Source organism: Piliocolobus tephrosceles, chromosome 2 (assembly GCF_002776525.5).
Source record: "Piliocolobus tephrosceles isolate RC106 chromosome 2, ASM277652v3, whole genome shotgun sequence".
NCBI classification, from domain to species: domain Eukaryota; kingdom Metazoa; phylum Chordata; class Mammalia; order Primates; family Cercopithecidae; genus Piliocolobus; species Piliocolobus tephrosceles.
The window spans coordinates 28,076,466-28,103,386 of record NC_045435.1 but is presented as its reverse complement, the minus strand read 5'-3'; the positions used below and the strand labels follow the sequence as shown (position 1 = coordinate 28,103,386).

At 37.5% G+C, this 26,921-nt stretch overlaps 1 protein-coding gene across 1 annotated transcript in view; it reads right to left on the bottom strand.

Annotated features, from left to right (window-relative positions):
• Positions 1-26,921, bottom strand: part of PHLDB2 (pleckstrin homology like domain family B member 2) — a 196,354-nt gene that overhangs the window by 26,914 nt on the left and 142,519 nt on the right. The window contains exons 8-12 of the mRNA XM_023212919.3: positions 17,489-17,617; positions 10,184-10,339; positions 9,166-9,276; positions 4,372-4,461; positions 687-830 (exon numbers count right to left, since the gene is read on the bottom strand). Of these exons, the coding sequence (XP_023068687.1) occupies positions 687-830; positions 4,372-4,461; positions 9,166-9,276; positions 10,184-10,339; positions 17,489-17,617 (630 nt within the window). The remainder of the gene's footprint in view (positions 1-686; positions 831-4,371; positions 4,462-9,165; positions 9,277-10,183; positions 10,340-17,488; positions 17,618-26,921) is intronic.

Genomic DNA, 26,921 nt, shown 5'->3' with positions numbered 1-26,921 from the left:
GATAGGATGAGAAGAAAGGGTGGAAGGATACACAAATCCAGAATAGACAGGTGATCTTTGCTTTAAAGGAGAAAGAAAAGGTATATACGTATCCACATGAAACGAAAGAATAGGACATAGAAATGAAATTGATAGTTTGTTCTGTTTTGTTATATTTTAATTAAGAAGTTACAATTGATGGGTAGTATCTTTCAATTTAGTCTCTTATTAAAATCTCATACTGTAAGCAACTTGGGTCACTGAAGGTATTTTAATTTATTATTATTGGCCCCAGCCCTAGAAGGCTTTTAAAAGGCCTAATATTTAACAATATCCATGTTACAAAACAAAATCGAAAACAGAGTCAAACTGAAAAGGCAATTCAAATCAACAATTTTAGAAAGGCTTTTTAATTTACAAGAAAACTAAGTTGAGTTAGAGTGCTAAGACATAGAACTTATTTCTTTGAACTTACTGCTCCTAGTACTCCACTCTGTAGCATAAATTTCATGGTTTCTAGAATTTTTATCGGTAGAGCATTACCCCCAAATTGATATGCTTTATAAACTCAGCCTTACCCTACCCCTCTGGTCAGACAGATACACATTTGTCACGCACGCTCTCGTGGACCTCATTTTCAGTTGGCCGTGGGTTAATTTCTGACATGAAGAAAAGCAGTGAATGAATGAAACGTCACGCCTACACACCTCTTTACTCTGAGGCTGGCTCGCCAGCACAGCTGTGGCAGGCTCAGTGGCAACAGCATCAGCATCAGCAGGAAACTGAGTGGAAGGGGATAGATTCGTGGAATTGCCACATGGCTCATTAATCTCATTTACACTGATATAGCCCTAAAAGGAGGAATTCAGAAGTTAAACACAAAGAAAGCAAAAGCCGAGGCATGCGAGAGTATTAATGTTCCCAGTACAATGAAGTTAGCTTAGAGCGGCACAGCCAGATATCTGTGGTATTATCAAATGTTTCATTAAGGAAATACTCAGCAATTAAAATGGATTTACATTGCTTAACCTTGAAAATTGGCATTCGAAGCATTAAACATAATTTTTCTGATGCAATCAAGATAACTGTATTATAAATAACCCAAAACCTTCTATTTTAAAATACCCAGAAGTATCAGCGTTCATTCTGTTGATGGATTAAGGTTGTCAACACATACACATTTAAAGTAATAACACACCAAAAAATCCAAGATGTAAAATTGACAACACAATCACTCACTCCCTAATTAAAGAGCCTTTTCCACAAATCTTCATTCTTGGATTTTCACCGTTTCTGTTTCTTGATGAATTAGAGTGTGAGGAAAATGGGCTGAGGGCTACTGGGTTTTACACTAAGCAAACATTTACAAAACAGTAATTATTTATAGTGGGTTCTAGCTTTTGGGCATCTCAACCAAATGAGAATAAAAAGAACACTGTCCTTTCATGCAGGTGAGCCTTCCCTAGCAAAACAAATGTGTGTGTGCGCGCACACACACACACACATACACACACACAGAGTCCTAAGGTGGAGTTGCAACCAGGGTATGTTTCAATTCAAGGCAGCATCCCTAACCCCCATGTCTACCCATAGGACAGAGAATTTCCAGTTACTTTTGAACTCAATAATTTCAGTTCTGGCTTCAGCTTAGAGAAAATACAAAATATCTGAGAAGCAGAACTCCTGAATCTGTGGAAAAGGCACTTGTCAATTTTCATGGAAACTATGCAGACCAATCATGATTTTCACAACCCCAATAAAACAGTGTGAAAAAACTATATAAAATAACACCTCTCCTTTAAAGGTGAAATTGAGTTAAATTTGACACAAAGATTCTTCTATGAGTCCATCAATTCTTTCACAAATTTTAGGCTGGAAAATAAAACACCTTGATTTTTGGTAAAAATCCTGAAAGGACTGATAACAAAGTAGAGAATGCCAGAGTTGATTGTTTATAAATTGGATGTGTCAGAGACTTGCACTTCAGAAGGCAAAACAGATATCACGTAAAGTTTTATAAGGTTAAACTGAAGAAAAGAAGTAGTCAACTAGGTCAAATTCATTCAATATGTAATACTGAATCAGAAAGAAAATGAACAATTTTGGGTTTTTCTTTTGCTCAGTTAATAGTAGACTGTTTTGAAGCCAAGTTTTAATTATTTATACGAGTCATAAACCATACAAATCAATTAACTGCTTCAAAAATTTTAAACTGCTTTAAAACCTGGGAGGTCTTTGAAATAGGTTATAAATCAATCACCCCTTTAAAAAAGAAAAAGGAGAGAGAATGAGAGAGGAGGAGAAAAAAAAAAAAGAAAAACATTTTGTGAGTCAAGTCTGCTTTGTACCGGAAAGTGAACACACAGCACAATTGCCATGTGTTCTCATAACAGCTCATTGTTTTACTCAACAAGCAGAAGAGTTGTAGATACACAACAATAGTGAAAAAAACTAAATACGCTTCTGACATCAGAAAGTCTGCAGGAAATAAAGACCAACTCATTAACAGAAAAGGAAAGACTTCATTCTTCTATTAGGAGACGGAGAGACTTTAGAGCCCATCTAATTCATCTGGATGCCATAAGCTCTTCAAACTCTGTATGTCCAGAGTCAACTTCAAATCTTCCCTCTGAAACAATTCCTTCCCCAGTCTTCCCTATCTTACTAAAAGGTGCTTACCATATACTTCATTACTCAAACTGAAATAATGGCATGATTCCGGACACCTTCATTTATTTACTTCATCCCAGCATCCAATCTATCAGCAAGAACTGTCAACTCTGCCTCCAAAATACCTGCTAATCCAGCTAACTCCTTCCATCTCTCTGCCATCCTCCAATTCAAGCTGCCAGCCTCTCTAGCCTATGCTACTGCAATCATCTCCACAACAATTTCCCTGCATGTCCTTCTCTTACTCTATGATCCAGTAGTCACAGAGCAGCCCAGAGTCATCTTTAACAAATGGATAGCAAATGTCACCTCCCTGCTTAAAACCACTGAAAGGCCTCCCACCACACATGAAGTAGACCACATTTCTTTAACAGACTCACAAGACCTGCTCTTACCCACCTTGCTAACATTATCTTAGGCCATGACATTCTATTCACAACCACGCTTTGTTCGTTGAACCTAACAGTTCCATGTTCTGAATAATGAAAAGAAACTATGAAACTGAAGGATCTAACAAAGTTTTGGAAAAAATATTTCACAAAATGCTTCTGAGGTACATATACAGTCACACTTATTATTGTGATAAGTATTTTGCTTCATATACTTATACACACAAAAATATTTTCTATGTAAGAATCCTAACTCCACTGTCTAAAGGGGTTTTTTTTTTTTTTTTTTGATTATGCAAACACTTACGTAGAAGCAAGCTTTTCTTTTAGCTTTTTAGAAAACAATAAATATAAGGAATATAAATATAGGCCCGGCGTGGTGGCTCATGCCTATAATCCTAGCACTTTAGGAGGCCGAGGCAGGCAGATCACCTGTGATCAGGAGTTTGAGACCAGCCTGACCGATATGGTAAAACCCCGTCTATATTAAAAACACAAAAATTAGCCAGGTGTGGTGGCGAGCACCTGTAGTCCCAGCTACGCAGGAGGCTGGGACAGGAGAATTGCTTGAACTCAGGAGGCAGAGGTTGCAGTGAACTGAGATGGTGCCACTGCACTCCAGTCTGAGTGACAGAGTGAGACTCCGTCTCAAAAATATATATATATAAACTACTTTTTTCTCAGCTATAATTTTCCAAATTAGAGTTAAAATATTCTCCCAGCGTAGCAGTGTAGCTCCTTAAGATATCTGGCGGGGAAAGTGGTGATGGGGACTGGAGAAAGGTGGATATTAGAGATAAAAAAGTATGTACAGTTTACTGTAAATAGGACTTTCCAGTTTACGGTGGAAAATGGCAGAAACAACAGTTGGTGGGGTGGGGAGATAGGGAAAAGAAAGAAACCAGACCACCTTCTCAAATGTTTGCAGGCATTTTCATGTTCTACAAGACTCAGGAGAAGGAGAAGCAAAATAACAGAGGGGAGGGAGAAAGGAGACTCAGGAAGGAAAAAGGAGAATTTAAGACTCATCTTGGTCTGGATCTTCAAGTTTTTGAAACACCAAATTAACCCACAATGTCACTACCCAGCAAAGTAGACACACACACACACACACACACACACACACACACAATGTGCATCCGCATTAGACACAAGAATAATCTCTGAAATCCCCAAAGCATACATAATGAAAGGCAGGGAAACCATCCAAGCATTGAGTGCTTTCATAGGTCCTTTGAGTTAACATTTTTATTATTCAGCTAACCACATAAAGCTGAGATACATCTCCTGATTTCTAAGGCAACATAAAGTGACATGCAAAATCATAGCTTACCTCTTTTAAAGTATTGGGGTTAACGGGAAACCCTTTCCCACCAGAGAGGCTGGAGTATTTCTTTTCCAAATTACAAAGATTCTCCTTTTCCTGAAGGAATACAAAACCTATTAATCTTAAAAGTCAACCTTGGATACAACTGAGAAGCACAGTGACTTTGCATTAGAGACTAACATCAGTATCCCACATATTTCCCCCATTTCTATTTCCTCTCATCATACTCAGTCAAAACTTCAAATCTGTATACTAGTGGTCATCTTCTGCCAGCTGATATGCTGCATGAGTTGTTTCCAAACATACTTAGCTATATAACTTTTAATTCCTAATAAATTTTATAGTCATTTAAAAATGTGTTTAAAATAAAATTTTTAAAATTTTATATAAAAAATATAAAATAAATTGTATATTTTATTTTTACTTTTATATAAAAATAAAATTTTCAAAACATTATTTTCAGCCAGGTGCGGTGGCTTACGGCTGTAATCCCAGCACTTCGGGAGGCCGAGGCGGGTGGATCACAAGGTCGAGATCAAGACCATCCTGGCTAACACAGTGAAACCCCGTCTCTACTAAAAATACCAAAAATTAGCCAGGCATGGCGGCGGGCACCTGTAGTCCCAGTTACTCGGGAGCCTGAGGCAGGAGAATGGCGTGAACCCAGGAGGCGGAGGTTGTGAGCTGAGATCGTGCCATTCAACTCTAGCCTGGGCGGCGACAGAGCGAGACTCTGTCTCAAACAAAAAAAAAAAAAAAAAAAAAAAAAAACCAACATTATTTTCTAATGTCATTTTCTTTTAATCCTTCCAAGTAACACGTAATTGTCGTTGATGATGTAATATCACATGATGTTGTTGATGACATAATATCTGATGATGTAATATCACAACCCAGCAATATATTTTCTTTTGGGAACTTTATGATGTTAGCTTCTATGTTTGTGTCTATCATTCATCTTGAATTAATTTGGTATTAAGCAACATTTATGGGTCTTTTTTTATCATGGTATAATTTGTATATATGTCCTTGCCATGGCTGGGGCTAAAATATTTTTAATTAAAAAGATAATGTGCATTCAGTGAAATGCATAGATCTTAAGTAAATAAATTTATGAGTTTTAACAAATGGAATAATATCCTAGACAAGATAAAGAGCATTTCCGTCACCCCAAACATTTCCTCATGCCCCACCTGTCAACTTCCACCCTTTTGAGCAAGCATTGTTCTGATTTCCATGGCCTTCACACTAGTTTTGCCTGTATTATAAAGTATTTGCCTACTTATAAAATGTAACTACTTTATATAAATGGAATCATACAATATGCATTCTTTTGTGCCAGCCCTCTTTCACTCCATGTTACAGGCATCAGTAGTTCACTGTTTTTTATTGTTGAGGAGTCCTGTATTATACGAATATACCTAACAATTTGCTTATTGATGGATATTTAGGTTGTTTCTAGTTTTGTTTTGTTTGCTATTATGGAAAAAGCTACTTCAAACAGTCTTGAACAAGTTTTATATGAAGACATGTTTTCATTTATATTGTGTAAACATCTAGAAGTGGAGTGCTGCATCATAGATGGATGTATGTTAAAAAAAAAAAAAAACTTCTACAAAGTTCTCTGAAAGGACCGTATATTTTACACTCAAGTCAGCAATGTATGAAAGTTCTAGTTGCTTCATATTCTTGTCAACATTTGAGATTTTTATTTCTTCTTTAGTCATTTTAGTTTATGAGGTAGAATTACATTGTTGTTGTAATTCATATTTCCTTGATGACTAATGATGAGCATTTTCCCACGTAACTTTTTGGTTCTTCATATATGCTCTTTTGTAAAATCTCTATTCAAGACTTTTGCCTGTTTTTTAAAAAAATTATTGGTATATCACTATTATTATTGATGTGTAGGAGTTCTTAATATGTTCTGGATACAAGTCTTTTGTCATTTTTTTTTAAACATTTTTGCTTACTCAGGGCCATAAAAGTGTACTTTCACTCTTATATTTTCTTCTGGAAGCTTTATCATTTTAATTTTTACATTGAGGTCTCTGATATCTCTTGAATGAATTTACATATATCATATGATGATATTGAGGTTTATTTTTTTCCATGTTGACCCAGTTGATCCAGCATCATTTCTTTGAAACACTTGTTTTGGTGCCTTTGTCAAAAATCAAAAGACAGTACGTACGTACAGGTCCATTTTTGGACTTAATAGTTCAGTTTCATTGATCTATTTAATAAATGTCTATTTGCATGGCAGCACCACCCTGTCTTAAATGGCTCCAGAGTAAACCTTGAAATAAGAGTACAAATCCTCCAACTTTGTTCTCGTTCAAAGTTGTTTTGGCTATTCTAGGCCCTTAGCATTTTCATATGCAGTTGATTCCTATTATTGGTGGTAGCTGTGTTCTATAATGTTGCCACGAACACTGAATTAGTGAATACTGAACCACTGCTCCTATAAAAAATACAGGGTTGGGTTCCTGCAGGCCTCTAGTCACAATATTTTCATCAATTGATCAATAGTGAACTTTGTTTTATGTGTGTTTCTGTTTGAAGACACTTAATAATATATCATAGGCCATTATATAATATATTAATATTAGCATATTGTATTATATATTATTATTTGTATATTAAGATATATATTGCTGATTCATTAACCTTGTACTGATAGTCAGCAACACTATAACAGTGTGAGTGAAGTGCATCTAACACATGTATTTTCTCCATAAGGCACTTCACAGCCTTCTTGCATTTAGGAGCACTTCACTGCACTTAATCACTATGCTTCGGAGGCATTTTATGCAGCAAATCACCAGCAAAAAGCAAAAACATAAAAACATCGCATTAAATAATCCACAAAAATAACACTTGTTTACAGTATGAGAGGTAAAACAAGAAGGCGGGATGCTGCCTTGCTCAGCCTCAGCTGGGAATGTGCATATTGGCCAACTCAAAATTTTCACCACTCCATGCATTTCTGTGAATGACTACAAAAGTGCCACAAGTCTCGATTTAGAGGTTACAAATACATTTTAGCAAGTAGACATAATCACAAATATAGAATCCCTGAATAATGAAGATCAACTGTAAATTTTCACATCAACTTGTCAATTTCTAGAAAAAAGTCTGTTGGGATTTTGATTGGGATTAAAATGTATCTATAGATCAGTTTAGAAACATAAAAATCTTAATACTTATAGACCACAATTTTTATAATCTAATTGTATCTCATATATTTTTAATAGGAAAATATTATACCTGTGATTGTGCTTACCCATTTTATAAAATCTATCACTAAGAGTTTTCCTCTTTTTTTGGCTAAAATTTTAAATATTAAATACTATATATTACACTATCTAAGTTAAGCTGGGCCTTTGAATATTGTGTGCCAAAGGTAAAATAGTAGTGAGGATGCTAATGGAAACAGAGCATCCCCAGAGCAAGGGACAGAGAGGGAAAATAAAACTCCATTCAGAAATTTCTAGGTGGGAAGAGGGGGAAGCTGGAAGTTGTTAGAAATATGTACGAGCTGCTGGGGAACCTCAAGTGGGTTCATAATTCTGTGTGAAGGACCTATTTCCTTTCTCTTCTTTGTTTTTTGCTTTTTTTGAGACAGGGTCTCACTGTTGCCCAGGCTGGAGTGCAGTGGCATGATCTTGGCTCACTGAAACCTCTGCCTCCCAGATTCAAGCGATTCTCCTGCCTCAGCCTTCTGAGTAGCTGGGATCACAGGTGTGTGCTACCATGCCCAGCTAATTTTTTGTATTTTTGGTAGACATAGGGTTTTGCCATGTTGGCCAGACTGGTCTTGAACTCCTGGCCTCAAGTGATCTGCCCGCCTCAACCGCCCAAAATGCTGGGATTGTAGGCATGAGCCACACTGTCAGGCCTTCCCCTTTCTTCTTAACCTAAAATAGCTAAGAAGGGAATGAATACTCAATTGTTTTAGGGGGCACTATGGTACAGCTTCATCCTTTAATACTTCCTTCTGGATTTGGTGTTTCTCTGCATGCCATTCTGTGTCTATCACACATTTTCATGATCCCAAGTGTCATATTGCTAATGTAGTGGCTTAAATGCAGGGTTCAGATCTGAGACTAGCCCCATTAACTTTAACGTTTGGTGTCTTATTGCTGAAATGACACCAGGGGCCGTGTCAGAGAGTTAAGCTACACCTTGCTTTTCAATGTCTTTGGCCAAAGAAATCCCTTTACAGGTAGTCACTTTAGGTGCTGGACCATAAAAGGTCACAGTCTCTTTAGTGAGGATGATCTTGCCACTCCTCGACCATACCATATGGAGTTTCTACCTACCCAATTAATTCAAACTAAACGCAACGTGATATTTGCTAGAAAGACTCATACATAAATAACTGGAGTTCAAAACATCAGACCAGCTGGGCCAAAATATTTGACAGTAGCAAAAAGGGCATTTTTCCTTAAGTCCACCCTAAACTGGTGTTAGAATGCATTTTAACTATTTGATGAATGGTATGACTTTTTTAAAAAAGAAGAAAATAATCATTTAAAAATACAGACTTTCCATCGTTAAGATTTTTACAATGTGAAAAAAGCACGAAGAGAACATCCTTGCTTATTTTCTGAATGGCAGTTAACAGTTCATAGTATCCTCTTATTAATGTGGAGGATTAAATTAAAAAGTATATAAAAATCTTCCTTAAATTGTATAGGCATTCACTATTAAAAGGTGTTTACTTTAAAAGGAGCAATTTCCCTAAATTTGGAACCTCTGTTTTACTGTAGCCAGTGCTGACAAGGAAATACTTACTCTTTGCAACATCATTATTAAATTATTCTTTTCTTTCACAAAATGATCTTGTTCTCTCTGAGCCTGCTGAACAATGTGATTGGCTTGCTTTTTCAATGCAGAAATTTTTTCCTGGAGGAAAAGAGATGATCATAGGAAGATGTACATTAGACACTCAAAGGTTTGCCAGTCTGTCCTAGAAAAGGGAGAAAAAAATTTTCACAACGGGAATAACAGTGACTGCATTTTAGTTGATGGTGGGCAGTGATTATTACCAAGAGACTGTGGGGCGTTTCTTAGACCTATCAGCCTCAGTACTTTCTTTACTGAAGGCGAATATAGATCAACTGATTTAAAACCTATCTTGAAGAACCCAGAAGTCAACAGGAAATCTTGTTTTAGGCTATCGATGAATTTTTTACAACATCTTGTGTACACCTCATGAGAAAAAAAAAATGGAATTTCTTATTTAAACTGAGAGTTTAAGAAAACACCTTCTCTTGTCTTTCCTTTCCTCAATTTAATTGGTTTCATACAGAGCCCTGGGTGTGATTCTAAATTCTGGAACAAAGTTGAATTCTGGGCTGGACATCTAAGTGCTAGAGGTTGGGTGGAGTCAGTAGTAATCCACATGGCATTCTACTTCTAATGGTAATAAGCTATCAGCCAGTTTTGAGAACTACTGCGCAATGAAAACAGAGAAAAATCCAAAATAGACTATGTTCACAGAATTATTCTGAACCCAGTTACTATGATCGCAAAAAGAAATAATTTAAAACCAATATCTGAATTCCTGATTTTCTATGCCTTGGTTTTCACATGAATGAAACAATGAGGTATTATTCATAAATGAATCTACAGCATTATGTAACAATGACTGTACTATGTCTCAATCTGTCTAATTTGGAACACCACTTGCCACATACATGGCAGACTCTGTAATCTGCCAAATGTGATATTCAGACAGACATATGGCATAGCTATGTTATGCAGAAAAATATTTTGATTTTTCACATTGAATGACACCTGGCAAAAGTACCTTTCTAGAAACGATGTTCCGTTGATATTCAGCAACTTCACGCAGGAGCTGTTGAGTCAAGTTCTCCTTTTCTTCATCTAGACGGCTCTCATGTTCAAGCTGCTGGAACTCCAGGTCTTCAAAGTGTTTGCTTTCAACATCCAACAGGTCAGCATCCTTTGGAGAAAAGGGAATGAAAACAAGACACACTGAGATAACTACCACCTTCTTAATGTGAAGAAACACTTATTAAAAGCTTTGGTCCAAGATATCTTTCCAATTACAATGTTGACCAGGGTTAGAACATAACACTCTCTTTTGGAGGTAAATCCCAGAACGTGACTACTAGAGGGAATCGAAAGGGGTGTGATGGGGTGGGCAGCATTTATTTCACCCTCAGTTTTAGATTTCTCTGTGGAGGTAAGAATTCTTGCGCTAAACCCACTGGGTGGCTTTAAAATGAAGAAGGAAATATAAAAACAACCCAGTAAATAATCTAAACGTAATCTGCAGTCCAAAGGTGTAACATAGTGTTTTTTTCTTTTTTTTCTTTTTGAGACAGAGTCTTGCTCTGTCGCCCGGGCTGGAGTGCGGTGGCCGGATCTCAGCTCACTGCAAGCTCCGCCTCCCGGGTTTACGCCATTCTCCTGCCTCAGCCTCCCGAGTAGCTGGGACTACAGGCGCCCGCCACCTCGCCCGGCTAGTTTTTTGTATTTTTAGTAGAGACGGGGTTTCACCGTGTTAGCCAGGATGGTCTCGATCTCCTGACCACGTGATCCGCCCGTCTTGGCCTCCCAAAGTGCTGGGATTACGGGCTTGAGCCACCGCGCCCGGCCTAACATAGTGTTACAAGAAAATTCTTCTTGGCCTGGCGTGGTGGGTGGCTCATACACGTAATCCCAGCACTTTAGGAGGCCGAGGTGGGGGGATCACCTGAGGTCAGGAGTTTGAGACCAGCCTGGCCAACATGGCAAAACCTTGTCTCTACTAAAAATACAAAAATTAACTGGACGTGGTGGTAGGCACCTGTAGTCCCAGCTACTTGGGAGGCTGAGACAGGAGAATCGCTTGAGGTGGAGGTTGCAAAGAGCCAAGATTGTGCCATTGCACTCCACCCTGGGCGACAAGAGTGAAACTCTGTCAAAAAAAAAAAAAAAAAAAATGAAGGAAGGAAGGAAGGAAAGAAAGGAAAGGGAAGGGAGGGAAGGGAAGGCAGCAATCTCTTCTTTTCCTCAATTTTTCATACAAAATAGGACTAATATGGAGACTAAAGAGTCAAAAGCTGGCACAGGTACAGACCAGAGGTATCTAAGAGGGATACATGTATCCCAGATGCACACAACACAGTCTGCGGGACTGTGCAGAAACAAATTAGATCCCCTTCATACTTGTTTTTAATTGTTTATTTTCTTTTTCAGTTTCTCAACAAATGTTTTCTAATGTATACACAAGTAGCATAGTATGTATACATGATTTTAAATATATACATTCTTTGGGTATGCACACTATATATATTTATAATAATATGGATTATGTATCATATATCTACAAAGGAAATGCATGCTCTAATAATTTTATTAAAGGGATAAGCAACCAAAAAACTTTTGGACATGGGCTCTAGGTGATGAGGATGTGTCAGTGGAGGTTTAGCAGTTGTAACAATTGTACTGCTCTGGGGGAGAATGCTGATAATAAGGGGAGCCTATGCATGTGTGGGGGCAGAAGGAATATGGGAAATCTCTGTAACTTCTGCTGGGTTTTGCTGAAAATCTAAAACTGCTCTAAAAAATAAAGTCTGTTTTTTAAAAAACTGGAAATTGAGGTTTTAAAGCCAGGTTGCTATGAGCCCATTAAAAATATGTACACACGTTTTTACTGGAAAGGGTAAACAAAGCTTTTATGAGGCACAAAGGGTGACTCAAAAGGTTAAACACCACCACTCTCAGAATAATCTTGAGGACATTTAAGGAAGATTGGAAATCATGAAAATCAGATGGTCCAGAAAAAGCATTCTCTAACCTATGAGGTATTTGAAAATAGGAATATATTTATGCATCTGCATTCATGCAGAGATTGATGCATGTTGTATAGATTCTTCTCTAATATACTTTTTGTTTAAACACCCTCTTATTCTTGGAGTCTTTAACATGATTCATAAATGGGGTATATTTAGGAGATTTCTTTTTCTTTTCTTTTCTTTTTTTTTTTGAGAAGACGTGGTCTTGCTTTGCCACTCAGGCTGGAATGCCTTGGCACAACACAGCTCACTGCAGCCTGGACCTCCCAGGCTCAAGCAATCTTCCTGCCTCAACCTTCCAAGTAGCTGGGACCACAGGTGTACTCCACCATGCCTGGCTAATTTTTGTACTTTTTTATAGAGCAGGGTTTTGCCATATTTCCCAGGCTGGTCTCAAACTCAAGCAATCCACTCACCTCAGCCTCTACTCACCTGGATCTACTCACCTGGGATTATAGGTATAAGCCACCACACCCAGCCAGATTTTTTAATAAATATAACTTATACATAATCTATGTCCAAAAGAAAGAGGCAGCTGGGCTCTGTGGCTCACAGCTCTACATAACTAACATAACCAAAGCATTTTTTGGTTGTTCTTCAATCAAATCATCAAAGAGTTGAATAAATAATTATATGCTAAGTTATCTCTATATCAATATTCAACCCCACCCCCACTCTGGTTTTCATATTAATGATAAAGCAAGCTATTTGATAAAATGAAATGTATTTCTATCTTCTGCAATGACTTTTACTCTAGGAATGATTCATAGAAGAGCTATTAGCTACTGAGTAATTACAACTGATAATACGTATAGCAACAAGACCATCATGTCAATGCAGACTGAATTCTCAAAGCTTAAGAGCAGGAAAAACACAATTTGAAAAACATATTCAACATTTCTTAACACTTCTTTACATTTTAGTTGGCTCCAAAAACATATGCACTCAATTTCAAATGATTGCTTGACATTTCAAGTTTATCAGACATTTCAAATTTATAACTTCTGAAAGAATTTATGAATTAAAAGAATTAAGGAATTAAGAAATAACTCAAGTGTTAGGTCTTAAAACAGTATCTTCTGTTTTGAAATAACGCACTGGCTGACATATAGGCACATACACTCAAGTTTATAAGGTCTTCCAATTAAGCTTGATTTGTGGCCAAAGATTACTGAGATTTTAAAAAAAGGAATAAGCCCTTTTTCTGGCTTATAAGTAATCTCCATTCAAAGTGGCCATATGGCTCTTAATATACACACTTTGCTAGTCAGTTGCTTACTCCACATCTGGTTAATATGCAACATGTGTTATTATAACCCTGCATGAAAGTCAAAGAATCGTTCATTTATTTGTAGTAAATACTTAAGCCACTGTATGAAAATAATGGCACACTAGGTAAGAAAGTTGAAAATTAAGCTAAGCTCAGCACTCAGACTCCACTGATGTAATCATCTGATCAAGTTATCTAAACCATCAAAATGTGTGTATATAAACTTACATCTTAAACAAAAAACTATTAGGGAGGGAATAAAAACTTTTACAAGATTTTATGTATGAATAAGAAGTCTGGGAATGGAATTTGGGGGCAGGAATAGTTTAATTGAGCACAGAATAATATATACAGGAAGTTCAAAGTGAAGTATGTATGACTAATTGAATGAAAATTTAACTGTACTTCACTCACTAAGAGTGTTACAAATCTCTACTGGCTGGCAAGCTCAAAGGCCAGGCACGAAAGGACCTAAAACAGCTGCACTAAAGGAAATTCTGTGCAATTTCTTTTTTCTTTCCAGTAACTTTTAAAATAATGTATATGGCAGAAGTTTACATGCAGTTCTTTATGTTTTCTTTGCCTGATGGAGGGACAGGAAGAAGAGAATAGATATGGTATGACCAGGAGAAATTGCAGTAATAACAGCTCATGGCCAATTCCAGAAGAAAATTTAAATGGGGCTTGGGGTTTTGTTAATTTTTACACTTTAACTGTATACTTTTGGAATATGGAAAAAGACAGTTGAAATAATCTAGTCCAACCTCCTTGAGGTGATTAATACTGTCAAGCTGATTGGATTGAAGGATGCAAAGTATTGATCCTGGGTGTGTCTAGAAGGGTGTTGCCAAAGATTAACGTTTGAGTCGGTGGCTGGGAAAGGCAGACCCACCTTAATCTGGGTGGGCACCATCTAATCAGCTGCCAGAGCAGCTAGAATATAAAGCAGGCGGAAAAAACAAACAACAACAACAACAACAAAAAAAAAAACGTGAAAAGACTAGACTGGCCTAGCCTCCCAGCCTACATCCTTCTCCTGTGCTGGATGCTTCATATGTGTGTGTGTGTGTGTGTGTGTGTGTGTGTGTGTATAGTATTAGTTCTGTCCCTCTAGAGAACCCTGACTAATATACTCCTTATTTCATATATGAGGATATTGTGGCCCATAGAAGTTGAATGACTTGTCCAAGACTAATGGATACACTGATTTTATAGCCAGTGATAGTAAAATTGTAGATCACTGAATAAAATTTTTTTAAAACATCAAGATACCAAAATCAACCATTCATTTGAGTAAATATCAAAAGCACAAGAAGACAGTTACCCGGCTGGGATAATTTTCTTGTGCTTTTGATACTTACTCAAATAAATGTCTGATTTTGGTCTTGATTAAAAAAAATTATCCAGTGATATCTACAATTAGTAGAGCTTTTTTTCTATCATTGGCTCTAAAATCATTTTGTCCATTAGTCTTGGACAATTCATTCAAACTCTATGGGCCTAAATACCCTCATATATGAAAGGAGAAGGTAGGATGAGATTATTTCTGTTTTATTTTTCCAAATGAGATGAGTTAAATGACTCATTCTCATTTAACGTCAGCTTTCTTTTCTACACTATTAGTAACCCAGGGATTGCTTTGCCCATATCAACTACTAGATTGGTAAGGTCATGTTAACAACATACCAACCACAGGCCACAAAACTAATATCGGATGAAAATAATATTCGGACTCTAACATAATGATTTAAAGGTAGGAAGACCAGCCATAAGTCATTATGTTGCATGCACAAAATCATTCTACAATTTCAGCTTAAGTATTCAAGGCGATATGCAGTTTAATAAAATAACTTTCTTCTTATTCATTTATTTTTTACTTTGTGTGACTTACCACCTAATGAAGATATTTATAATAAAATAAACTTTATTAAATCTAGTTTAAACGCCCAAGGGAAAGCTTTGTAGTGAAGTCATATTCTGAAGTGTTTGAAGTCTAAACGGAGATAAGTTGTGATAACACAGAACGTTCCTAAAGTGAACTTTAGGACTTACTTCTCATGAAGTAAGTGAACTTTTTACTGATTAAGCCAAGGCATTGGTGAAGAGTTATACTGGTCGTCATCCTTGAAAAACAATTAGTAGACCTCTTACTATCAGGTGAACTGCAGCCATCACAAGCCAGCTATCTCTCCTAAGGAAAGAGGTTTCATAAGAATTTTACACGCTGTTTGGAGAGGAAAGGGAAGAAGTCTCTGCCTTCAATTAATGGAAAAGACTGTCTGCATCATTTCCTTTCCCCTTTTGTAGTCAAAATCTTTGGAACATACAACTCATATTATGAGTTATCTTACAGAATCTAGATTAAGCGAAACAGTATTTATATTACTCATAATTCAAGTTGTGAATAGAATCTATCAATTTTTATGTGAATAAAATAAAAATAAAATAAATAAAATAAAATAAATAAATAAAATAAAAAAATAAATAAAAATAAAATAAAAGCAATGTTGATAAAGAACACAATAAATGGATAACCAGAGGAAGGGAAGGACAAAATACACAACTATGCTGCTGACTGTAAATAAGGAATTACAATGACTGTGTAAAATCTTTAGTGATAAGGAGAGTTAAAAAACAGTAAGCAAATATTTAAAGAATTCGTTTTCCCATCTCTTTTGTTAACTAGCATAAACACAAACAAATTACAAACTAAAATTACTTTACAAATACTAGTTTTCTTCCAATCATTTTTATCATAAAATTTGCAGAGAATTGTGACTGAGAGGCAGGAAGTTTTATCGTCTTACAACAAATTCAGCTGTACACAATAAAAGGAGTAAAGGGAAGACATGTAAAACTTTTTTGCTCCAACATTGTAAGAAATAAATACTAAAACTATTATGCTGCAGTTTAAACAGCTGCATTGGATTATCATTATTAAGATGCTCTCAACTTCTGCAATACATTGAAAAGCTTTAACTGTTATTTTTTCACCTAGCAATGTTCTCAGAGGTAGCAAATATTTTTGTATTAAAGATCATCTTAAGAATGTTTAAGGATATGTTATCTCAATAAATTTTTCAACCTCCCCATTCCCAAGAAGGTACAAACACAATAATATGGATGAAACTAGCTTGTTATACTCAGGTAGAATCATAAATTGCTACTCACTTAGGACAAATTACTATTATGTGACTCTTTCAGATATCCAAGACTATTAACGACTGCTTCCCCAGAGGGAAGCAGTTTACTGGGGCTGCTCTTCAAAGGAAATGACCCAGTTGCCAAAAGGCTATGAAATATTAAGTGGCTGTGCCAGTGTTTGTGAAACTATCCACCTAGGAAGTCTTGCTTTCAGAAGATAACCAATGTGGTTGTGTTAAACACTGCCAACCTTAAAGATCGGAGAATAACTTGATAAAGCTTAACTAGAAAGTCTATGCTGCATTAAGTTCTTAAAAATTATGAAGCTCGCATGAGATGTTGGGGGCATTAGTGATGCCCCACATCTTGGGTCTTGGTATTTAATTGTTGTGATTGGGCTAATTAGTTCAATGTCACTAACCAGCAGAAAGAAAAGGAAAAACAAAAGAACAGCTGCTGGTGGGGAGCAAATCAGAATAGGATAATTTGGGGACAAGAGTCTAAAATCAAGCTAAAGAACAAAACATTCAAGGGTAAATAGGATTCATGATGCAGCAGAGAATGCAGGGGAAGAGGTCAGTTAATACAAATGCTACAATGTTGATGTTGGTTACAAATCAGAAATTGCTTCTTTTGTCACAGACACACAAAAAATGACTCCAGAAATACTTTTGCATTACAAATTAGGAGAAGGATTCTAACAAGGAATTTTAAAAACTGATTAGCATGGAATACTATATACTGTTAGCATGCATATTTCCATTTAAACATATCTAACGACTAGAACTCATGCAAACTTACACTATATGAAGTAGTAAGTCACAGGTAAGTGGCACTTAAGTGAAAAACAAAAATGAAAAGCAAAGTAACTGGTGCATTCCTGTTTGCTACTGACCCTCTTCAGTTGTTGTTGTAACTGTTCCCTCATGGACTCAGGACAATTGTCCAGCTGGGTCTTCTGCTCGGAGTAAAGCTCCTGAAGCCTCTCTAGTTTTTCCCTCTCAGCATCAAGCTTTACCTTCTCCTGAAGTTCAGAAACCAGAAAATAGAATAGAAATTACCTTCACACCCCAAGCAGGTGCTAGTGAACATTTCTCAAGGATAACACAAACATACACGAACTCTGGACATTCTATGAATGTAGAAACATATCTTGTTAGTGGCTAGGATAAAGGGATATAAGTGGAAGTTAAGACAAAGGGACTGGGTTTCTGCATTCTCAAAGCACAGTCCACTTCATGGCAATGACTCCCGCTCTCCTTCCCTCCCTCCTTCCTGCTACCATGTTACAAAAGCAGGGGAAGCAATGGTCATGTTGAGTGTTGGTCACTGGCCAACAATAAAAGAAATGCCAACCAAATTCATAAGCAAGCCTTGCCAAGAGTCACCTGTCAGAGAACCAGACAAAGGAAAGAGGACATTTACCTCAAGGGCTGTCATAGCCTAACTTGCTCAAGGCCTTTGCATGGCAAGTTTTGGAATTTATTGGTTTTGTTCTCAGGTTAGAGGAATTCTAGGTGTATTGATTGACATCCCCATCATCTGAAACAGTTCTAGCTATTTGGAAAACTTCAGAACTTACAGAGTTAGAAAATCTTAATCCAGAGAGATTATTCAAGGACTGAGAGAGCTAGTAAAACTGCAAGACAGACAAAGCAGCGAGCGGGAGGCATAGGCAGCTCAGACACACCAAAAATGTGACAGGGACTGTGGAAATACAGACTTTCCCACAACGACTGACATACAAATAAACTGAAACACAGACGGTGAAACAAAGAAAAGAGTCAGAGAAGAAAGGAGAAGGAAGAGAATACTAAATCCCTTCCAAGTCACATGTGCCAATGAGACCCTGGACATTCCCCAGGACATAACAGGCAAATACTCTAATACAGTGATTACACGGCCTTACAATGCTACCTCTTAAATTAAGAAACAAAACTTTAGTTTGTTTGGTGCCAGTCTTCCCAACCTGTGTTCTTTTTATGATGCTCTGAACACTTGAAACAAATTTTAGATGTGTTTTCTCCTTGTGTAACACCATCAGCCTGAACAAAAGCACTTTATGAAGCACTTTGACAATTTGACTTTTGGTAAGTGAACTGACCCCCACTTTCCCTTCCTTATATTCCTTTCATATAAACCGGCAGGAACAAAACTAGCTTCTAAGCACATCACAGAAGGACTCTTTTTTAAGGATTTTCCTCCGAAATAGTCCTATGAAATTATCCTTACTACATTTTATCAAAATGGTCATGATTTCTTATGTATAAAAGACGTTATGGTCGAAATCTAAAACTACATGACATCAATACCAGTTCGTTTGAGTCTCTATTTTTGACTTATATTTAGAAATGTATATTTGGCTTTAGAAATGTAATTATCTTAAAATAATTAAATTCAGAAGTCATAAACCTGAGACCCCTATTTCATATATTAATCTAACATGGTTCTGTAACAACTTAAAACTTTAACAGACTACAAAGAAAATTTCTTTGATCTTCAACAGTAAGTTTGCTCACTGTACACACCAACTGTGCAAGAGTTGGAGAAAGCAATGGCATGGTTAACAGCAGAAAGGATGCTCATCTAGGGTGCTAATCTAGAGTAAACCTGAATATACTAGCACCGTTAGATTTAGTCTTTAGTTTCAGAATTATTTTTTTCCTTAATAAAACCAGCAATACAGAATACTTGTTGTCCTTTGGCTAAAAAAAGTGTTCTTTCCTATGCGTGTGCATCAAAGATTGCCCTATTTACACAGCAAAATAATTTTATCCCAAGAGTTCTGTTTCTAGGTACTACATCACCAGTTTGCAGCAACTCTACTTCCAAATGGAAAGCTAAAAAGTAATTAAAAAAAGAAGACTATGCATTATAATTTAATAGCACACGTACAAAGCCCTAAAATTTAAAGTTATCTTCAATAGAAAACACTGATACGATATTTGATAATACGGAAAGCCACTGGCCTAAAACACAGGTCTCAAATCTGAAGAAATAACAAAAGTATTCCTGATGCTCTCAAATGTTTGTATTGTGAATAATAAACTCAAATCAACAACTAATAAAAAAAAAATCTTTCATGCCTGTAAGCCCAGCACTTTGGGAGGCCAAGGCGGCCGGAACACGGGTCAGAAGATTGAGACCATCCTGGCTAACACAGTGAAACCCCATCTCTACTAAAAAATACGACAACAACAACAAAATCAGCCGGGGGTGGTGGTGGGTGCCTGTAGTCCCAGCTACTCAGGAGGCTGAGGTAGGAGTATGGCGTCAACTCAGGAGGCAGAGCTTGCAGTGAGCCAAGATCGCATCCAGCCTGGGTGACAGAGCGAGACTCTGCCTCAAAAAAAAAAAAAAAAAAAAAAAAAATCTTACATTTAAATAGCGCCTTACTTCCAAGGTGCTCAAAACTTTTCGTAATTCATGCAAGGGGTCATCTAGAAGAATATGCAAGGAAGCACTATTAGAACTTTCTGCAGCTTCTCTGTTTATCAGTAATGCTGTGACCACTACCTGGGTCCCAGAGCAAAAGCTCAGTGGGGCCAAAGCTAGGGCAAAGGAAGTAAAGGGGAAGGATGAAAGAAGACCAGTGGCAGGTGGGCCCAGCTGTAAATCACATAGGACCGCAGAGGTGATATAACTCCTGTGAGTGCCAGAAGTAGACCAACTTTGAGCCAGAAAGAAATTAATATTCCTCTATTCTATTTATTGCCCAGGAAGTTGTTAAAGGAAAATTAGCTCTAGGCAAGCAGTTAATTAGAGCTTGTTTCACCTTCTACAGTGAATGTAAAATAGATGGCATCTGAGGGTTTAGGGATTCTTGCTTTTTAAACGCAAAATACTAAGATTGAGGTTACTCCATTTCTCCATATTTAAATTGGTAAACTTACCTATTCTAACTACAATAGGCACAATAATATTTTCCAAACACGAAATTGGGAGAGAATATAACTTTTTAAAAAAGATTCATAAATGTACTTTCAGCAAAAAAAATGAATTAATTTTTTTTTTTTTTTGAGACAGAGTCTCGCTCTGTCGCCCAGGCTGGAGTGCAGTGGCACGATCTTGGCTCACTGCAAGCTCCGCCTCCCAGGTTCACGCCATTCTCCTGCCTCAGCCTCCCGAGTAGCTGGGACTACAGGCGCCTGCCACCACGCCCTGCTAATTTTTTTTTTTTTTTTTTTTTTTTTTGTATTTTTAGTAGAGATGGGGTTTCACCGTGTTAGCCAGGATGGTCTCGATCTCCTGACCTCGTGATCCACCCACCTCAGCCTCCCAAAGTGCTGGGATTACAGGCGTGAGCCACCGCGTCCGGACAAAAAAAAAATTTTTTTTTAAATAGTGTCTCACTCTGTCATCCAGGCTGGAATGCAGTGGTGTGATTACAGTTCACTGCAACCTTTAACTCCTGGGATCAATTGATTCTCCCATCTCAGCCTCCCAAGTAGCTGGGACTACAGGTGCACACAATCATACCAGATTAATTTTTTATGTTTTATTTGCAGAGATGGGAGCCTCATTATTTTCCCCAGGGTGGTCTTGAACTCCTGGGCTCAAGTGATTTTCCCACTTCAGCCTCCTAAAGTGCTGGGATTATAGGCATGAGCCACTGCACCTAGCCTAAAATGCATTTTAAATAAATTTAACGCATTTCACTTTATTGAAAAAAAGTAAGATTAGTAGGAATTGGAACACTCCAGGGAAATCCAGATGTACAAGAGGGCATTTATAAAACCACAAACAGAATGGGACTTTCCTAGAGACAGCACTTTTCTCACTTTGACTTGTCTTCTCTTGATGTACCAGTAAAATCCAGTTGGGTCACAAATTCATGCCAGTTTTGACCTACTTTGTATATGTAAGACTGACATTTCTAGAGTTCCACATTCATATATAGACAAAGGTAAGTTACCCACGGGTAAATTAAGGTAGAAATCAGTTTATAAAATTAGGCCTATATTTGCTTCCACAGTGAGTTGTTCATTCATTTGCCCAATAACAATTGAACTAGAGGAGATGAGAGAAAAGAGAGCAATTGATCCTGTCCTCATGTAGCACAGTCCAGTTAACCCATTAGAACAACGTGGAGGAGCTTTTAAATATACTATTTCCCAGGCTCCAATTTAGTTACAGATCCAAGGACAGAAGGCTTAGTAACAAGCATTTAAAAATCTCTCCAGGTTTTCTGATATGCAGCCAGGTTAAGACCCATTGGCTTAGCCACCCAGGGTTATGCGAAAGGCAAAAGCAATGAACTACAATTTGATTTTTCTAATGAATACACAGAACATTAATACGGGATCCACCAACAACTATTCTTAAAATATTTGGTCCCAATGCCTTTACTTTACAGTATAAAAGCCCTCGCTTACAAATAATATCCCAATTGTCAATTTTTTACATTTAAATTAAATGTCTCAAGTAACCCAAACAAAAACTGTGACAGATTCTAGTATGCAATATTCATATAGACAGGGATGATACATTTCAAATTCAGAGGCAAAATATTTATCGTCTAACCATACAAATGATCAGGATTGTTAAAAATTTACACTAAAGAATGTGAACTTGCACACGAGTTGCCAATAATCTTGAATGATCTTAAAAACACAAGGCTTGTCAAAAGACTACTTATTCTGCTAGATCTCATGGTTAGAAGACAATAACATAAATTTTCTCTCTTCTAAGTTGTATTACTGAAGGAGTAAACAAATTTAATTTGCTAACTCTTTGGAGTTTCAATACTACACAGAATATTCTAGAATACCAATTAAAAAATCATTTCACCATATTGAAGTGTGCAATACTTGATAAACAGATGGTTCAAGGTTACAAATTTATTAACTTGTAGGGCTGCCAGATAAAACAGAAGACATTCAGCTAAATTGGAATTTCAGATGAACAACAAATGACTTTAATGTTAAGTATGTCCCAATTATTGCATGGGACATAATTACACTACAAAATGATTCTCGGTTTGTCTGAAATGCAAATGTACCTGAGGTTCTTGTATTTTTATTTGCTAAGTCTGCCAACCCTGTTAGCATGATGATTTTCCTAAAAATTAAAATCCACTTTTGTAATTTCCAAACTGTTTAGCACAGAACCCAGCACTCTAGGCACTTGCGCCACATTTCATTAGACATGGGATCAGGTTTGGAATTGATGCAGTGATACGTTAAAATTCATAGTCTCTAAGGCTTCATTTATTTGTTTGTTTATTTATTTATTTATTTGACAGAGATGAGGTCTCACTGTGTTGCCTACACTGGTCTTGAACTCCTGAGCTCAAGTGATCCTCTTGCCTCAGCCTCTCAAAGTGTTGGGATAACAGGTGTGAGTCTCCATGCCTGGCCAGTCGTCATTTTTAAGGGAAGTCCATTCAAAGTCCTATCTATCTAGCCTAAAAATCCCTTTCCTTCCTGTCCCTAAACCCTGTGGCTTTGTTTGGGAGGCAGGCATCCTTATAGGTTCATAGATTAGGCAACTATTTTAGGCCCATAATCTTTATGTGAAATTCGTTTTTCTTTTAACAGCTTTATTGAAGTAGAATTCGTACTCAAAAACATAGCCCATGTTTAAGCATTCCTTTTAATGAGTCTGGACATACGCATACGTCCATGATACTATGTAAGGTAGGAAGTGTTTTGGATATCTGAATATTCTGAATTTGATAGTGGTAACACAGATTATATAGCATATATTATATGACATTTCCAGTGAGATTTGGAGTGGTACCCTCTAACCAAACATGTTACTATTTCTGAAGCTGTTTATGAATATTCAACCACACAAAATGACTTTTTTTCCCCCAGGAAACTGTTCAGATTTTTGAATTGCAGAGGACCTGTGTCAACAAATAATGATTGTTGAGCAACCAACCGTTCTCTGCCTCTGAGGAGGAACATCCTATATTTCTTTCTTTCTTAGATTTTTTTTCCTTTGGCTTTGACATTTTAATCACACAATTGATCAATGTTTAGTATAGGAAAAACAAAAACTAGAAAAGCAGAAACTCAGGACTTATGTAATCAAACAACTACCAGAAAAAAAAATAGCCTCAATCTGGAATCCTATTGATTTAATCCGCAAATCCCATTATACAGTTCCACTTCCTCTGACTAGGGAGCTAACTTTGAAATGTAAGAAAGAGGCACGGGAAGGGCTGGGTCCCTGCTGCACACTGACTGTGACTTGGCACCTGTTCTGCACTCAAGAGGCATTAACACTTTCCTGAAGAATTTTGGGCTAGGCTCACTGTCTTTCCCTGGCTCCAAAGGAAGAATGGGGAGGAAGTAACAGGTACTTTGGCAAGAAAATCGTGGGAAAAAAAGATTTAACCATTTAACATACAATGGTATACGCTCACTGGAGAAACATTAGGAAGTCAAAAATTTAAGATTTCACTCAGGAACACGTTGTATGGCACAGAATGATTTAAGCTTTAGTTCAAAACTTTAAGTGTGTGTCATGTGTTTAAGCGTGCAGGCTGGGATGGCTACAAAATGTAACACTGTATCTGTGTGAAGACACACAATATTTGTCCTTAAAGAAAAGGACAGTTTGAGATAAATGATTACCATCTGGGTCACGGGAAGACCCTTCAGCACGTGCATTGAATCAGAGCCTTTTCTTAACCATTTTATTTAATTTTGGTACAACTGACTTGGTTTTTGTATGCTAAAAAGCACAGATAAAACAGATAATCCAGAAACAGAAGAAATTGAAAATCTATTTTTAGTTTCAAATGTTTAATGTAGCTAGAAATAGACCAAGACAGAAAACCTACACAAATAGATGCACACATCCATATCTTCTTAGCCATTCCCTAAGATCAGGCTTTGCCTTGGAATGGGGGTGGGGAGTAGAAGGGAAGGAAGCCAGTTCCACAGTCAGGCCTTTGCCCAAGCTGGGCTTCATGGTGCTAGCGGTTTCCCTACTCTGTCACCAGGCCCATTAAATGAAAACAGTTTGTTAGACCAGAGGTCCCAATCTTCTTTCACTTGCTATAAGAAAATGTGATGTCTCTTTGCTTACTGCTTCACCAAATAAGTATACCCTCCAGGTTTACGTTCGAGTTAGACCCTTGTTTAAGCTTTATCAATGTTCATAGTGGCTGCATCTGTGATATGGCCACTATCTGAGAACACAACCAGCAGGTGGCATGTATCTCAAGGTCACATGGAAACAGGCTTATTGATGTTCTTAACAGTGGTACCCCTAAGGGTAATAAAAGGCCAGTGCAAGAAACTGCTGCAAAAATGTTCAATAAATACCCAGTAGAACAAACTGACTATATTTTATATTTTCTATGTAAGTATACCTACGGTTTATATTTTATATGGTAACATATAAATAAATACTAATCATGATAACTTACACTGCATGTGCAAAATAAAATGCATTCCTAAATCAGCTAAAAGAGGTAATACTAAAGACCAATCTTCAGAGCCAAGAAAATAACATCAGTAATTTCATATCAAGATTTGAATGCTGATGGCTGGGCTTGGTGGCTCACGCCTGTAATTCCAGCACTTTGGGAGGCCAAGGCGGGCAGATCCCTGAGGTCAGGCATTCAAGACCAGCCTGGACAACATGACGAAACCCCGTCTCTACTAAAAATATAACAATTAGCTGAGTGTGGTGGTGGGAACCTGTAATCCCAACTACTCGGGAGGCTGAGGCAGGAGAATCACTTGAACCTGGGAGGAGGAGGTTGCAGTGAGCCAATATTGCGCCACTGCACTCCAGCCTGGGGAACAGAGAGAGACTCCGTCCCAAAAAATAAAAAATAGAAAATAAAAGATTTGAATGCTGAGGCATTCTGACGTATTATTAAACCTTTTTCCTACGGCTCCGGCCTTTTCTCCAAAATTCTAGAGCCAGGCTTACAGGATGTACTATCAACATCTGAATCGGAGCTTGCCCAACAGAGATATCTTTTCAGGTTTTGCTTTTCTCATTCCATGGTTTATATCTGACCACAGCAACAGGTGTATGGAAAAGGAAACACGATCCCTAAGGGGAAAGGCCACTTCCTCCTTCTGTCTTACGCTTTGGCATGATGGGCCGTGTGACTACAGGCCTCCTGGCATGTGCACACGGGCGGCCCAGCCCAGCTGTCCTGAAACTTGGCTGCACGTAGCTATTTGGCAGGTGTTTGGCCCAGTGTTTTGCTAAGGCCCAGCCTGGACTAGCCATTAGCAGGAAAATCCAACAACAGTATTCCCAAGCACACTGGGCAGTATCCTGGCACATGCTATGGGCTGGATAAACAGTGGATCACAGTGCCCTAGTGCCCTCTTCTATTTCACAGGCTAGAGTGGGACATAAATGTCTAGTAGGCTCAAAACAAACATAACTTATAAAATGTTTATCTGTAAAAAGAACAACAGACAAAAATCTAACTTGAACTGGAAAGGTCTAGGAGGGCTTTTCTGAAAAACTAACACTGATCTTGAGCCCTGAAAGACAGAACCAATGAGGCATGGAATATGGGGAAGGGAATTCCAGGTAGGGGAAAACAGTATCTGCAAAGGACTGGGGTTGGGGGAGGATGAATCTTTTAACAAATAGAAAGATAGAAAGGAAGGTGACTGTGAGAGTGCTGTGAAGAATGGGAGGGTGGTGACAGAAAGGCTGGTGACAGATCACACTAGGAATCTGGATGCATAATCAAGCACAGTGTGATACAAACCACAGTAATATGGTCTAATTTCTTCTTTTTAATCACATTGGCTGCTGTAAAGAGAATGGATTGAAGGAAAGCAAGTGGAAGTAGACTAAATAAGAGATTTTCATAATAGAGAAGAGAATGCTGTTAGTGGACATGCAGAGATGTTGAAGTAATTGAGAAATAAGTTGGTAATCAACTGAATGTAGGGATGATAAGGAAAGACGTGTCAAGATCAATTTCCAGGTTTCTGTTGAACATACAGGTGAATAGAGATGCAATTTCCTGGTTGGAAAAACTGGAGGATTGAGGGTGGAGGGTGGAAGGCAAGGGAAAAGATAAGATCAAGAGTTCAGTTATGGGTGTGTTCAACTGGAAATACCCATGAAATATCCAAGTAGGGATGTCAGGTAGGCACAGGATATGAGTCAGAATTCCAAAAAGGGGTTATGAACTAGAGAAATCCCTATGATAGTCACCAGCATACGTAAGTTATTTGAATCCATAGCTATAGAAGGACATGAGGGTACAAGAGAACTGAGTTCAGATCAGAGATAAAGAGTGAGAAAGAGGTAAAGGGAAATGGATGGAAAACCAGAAGATTGTGGTATAGAGAGGCAAAGAAAAGGGAGACAGTGAAGAAGCGCCAAGA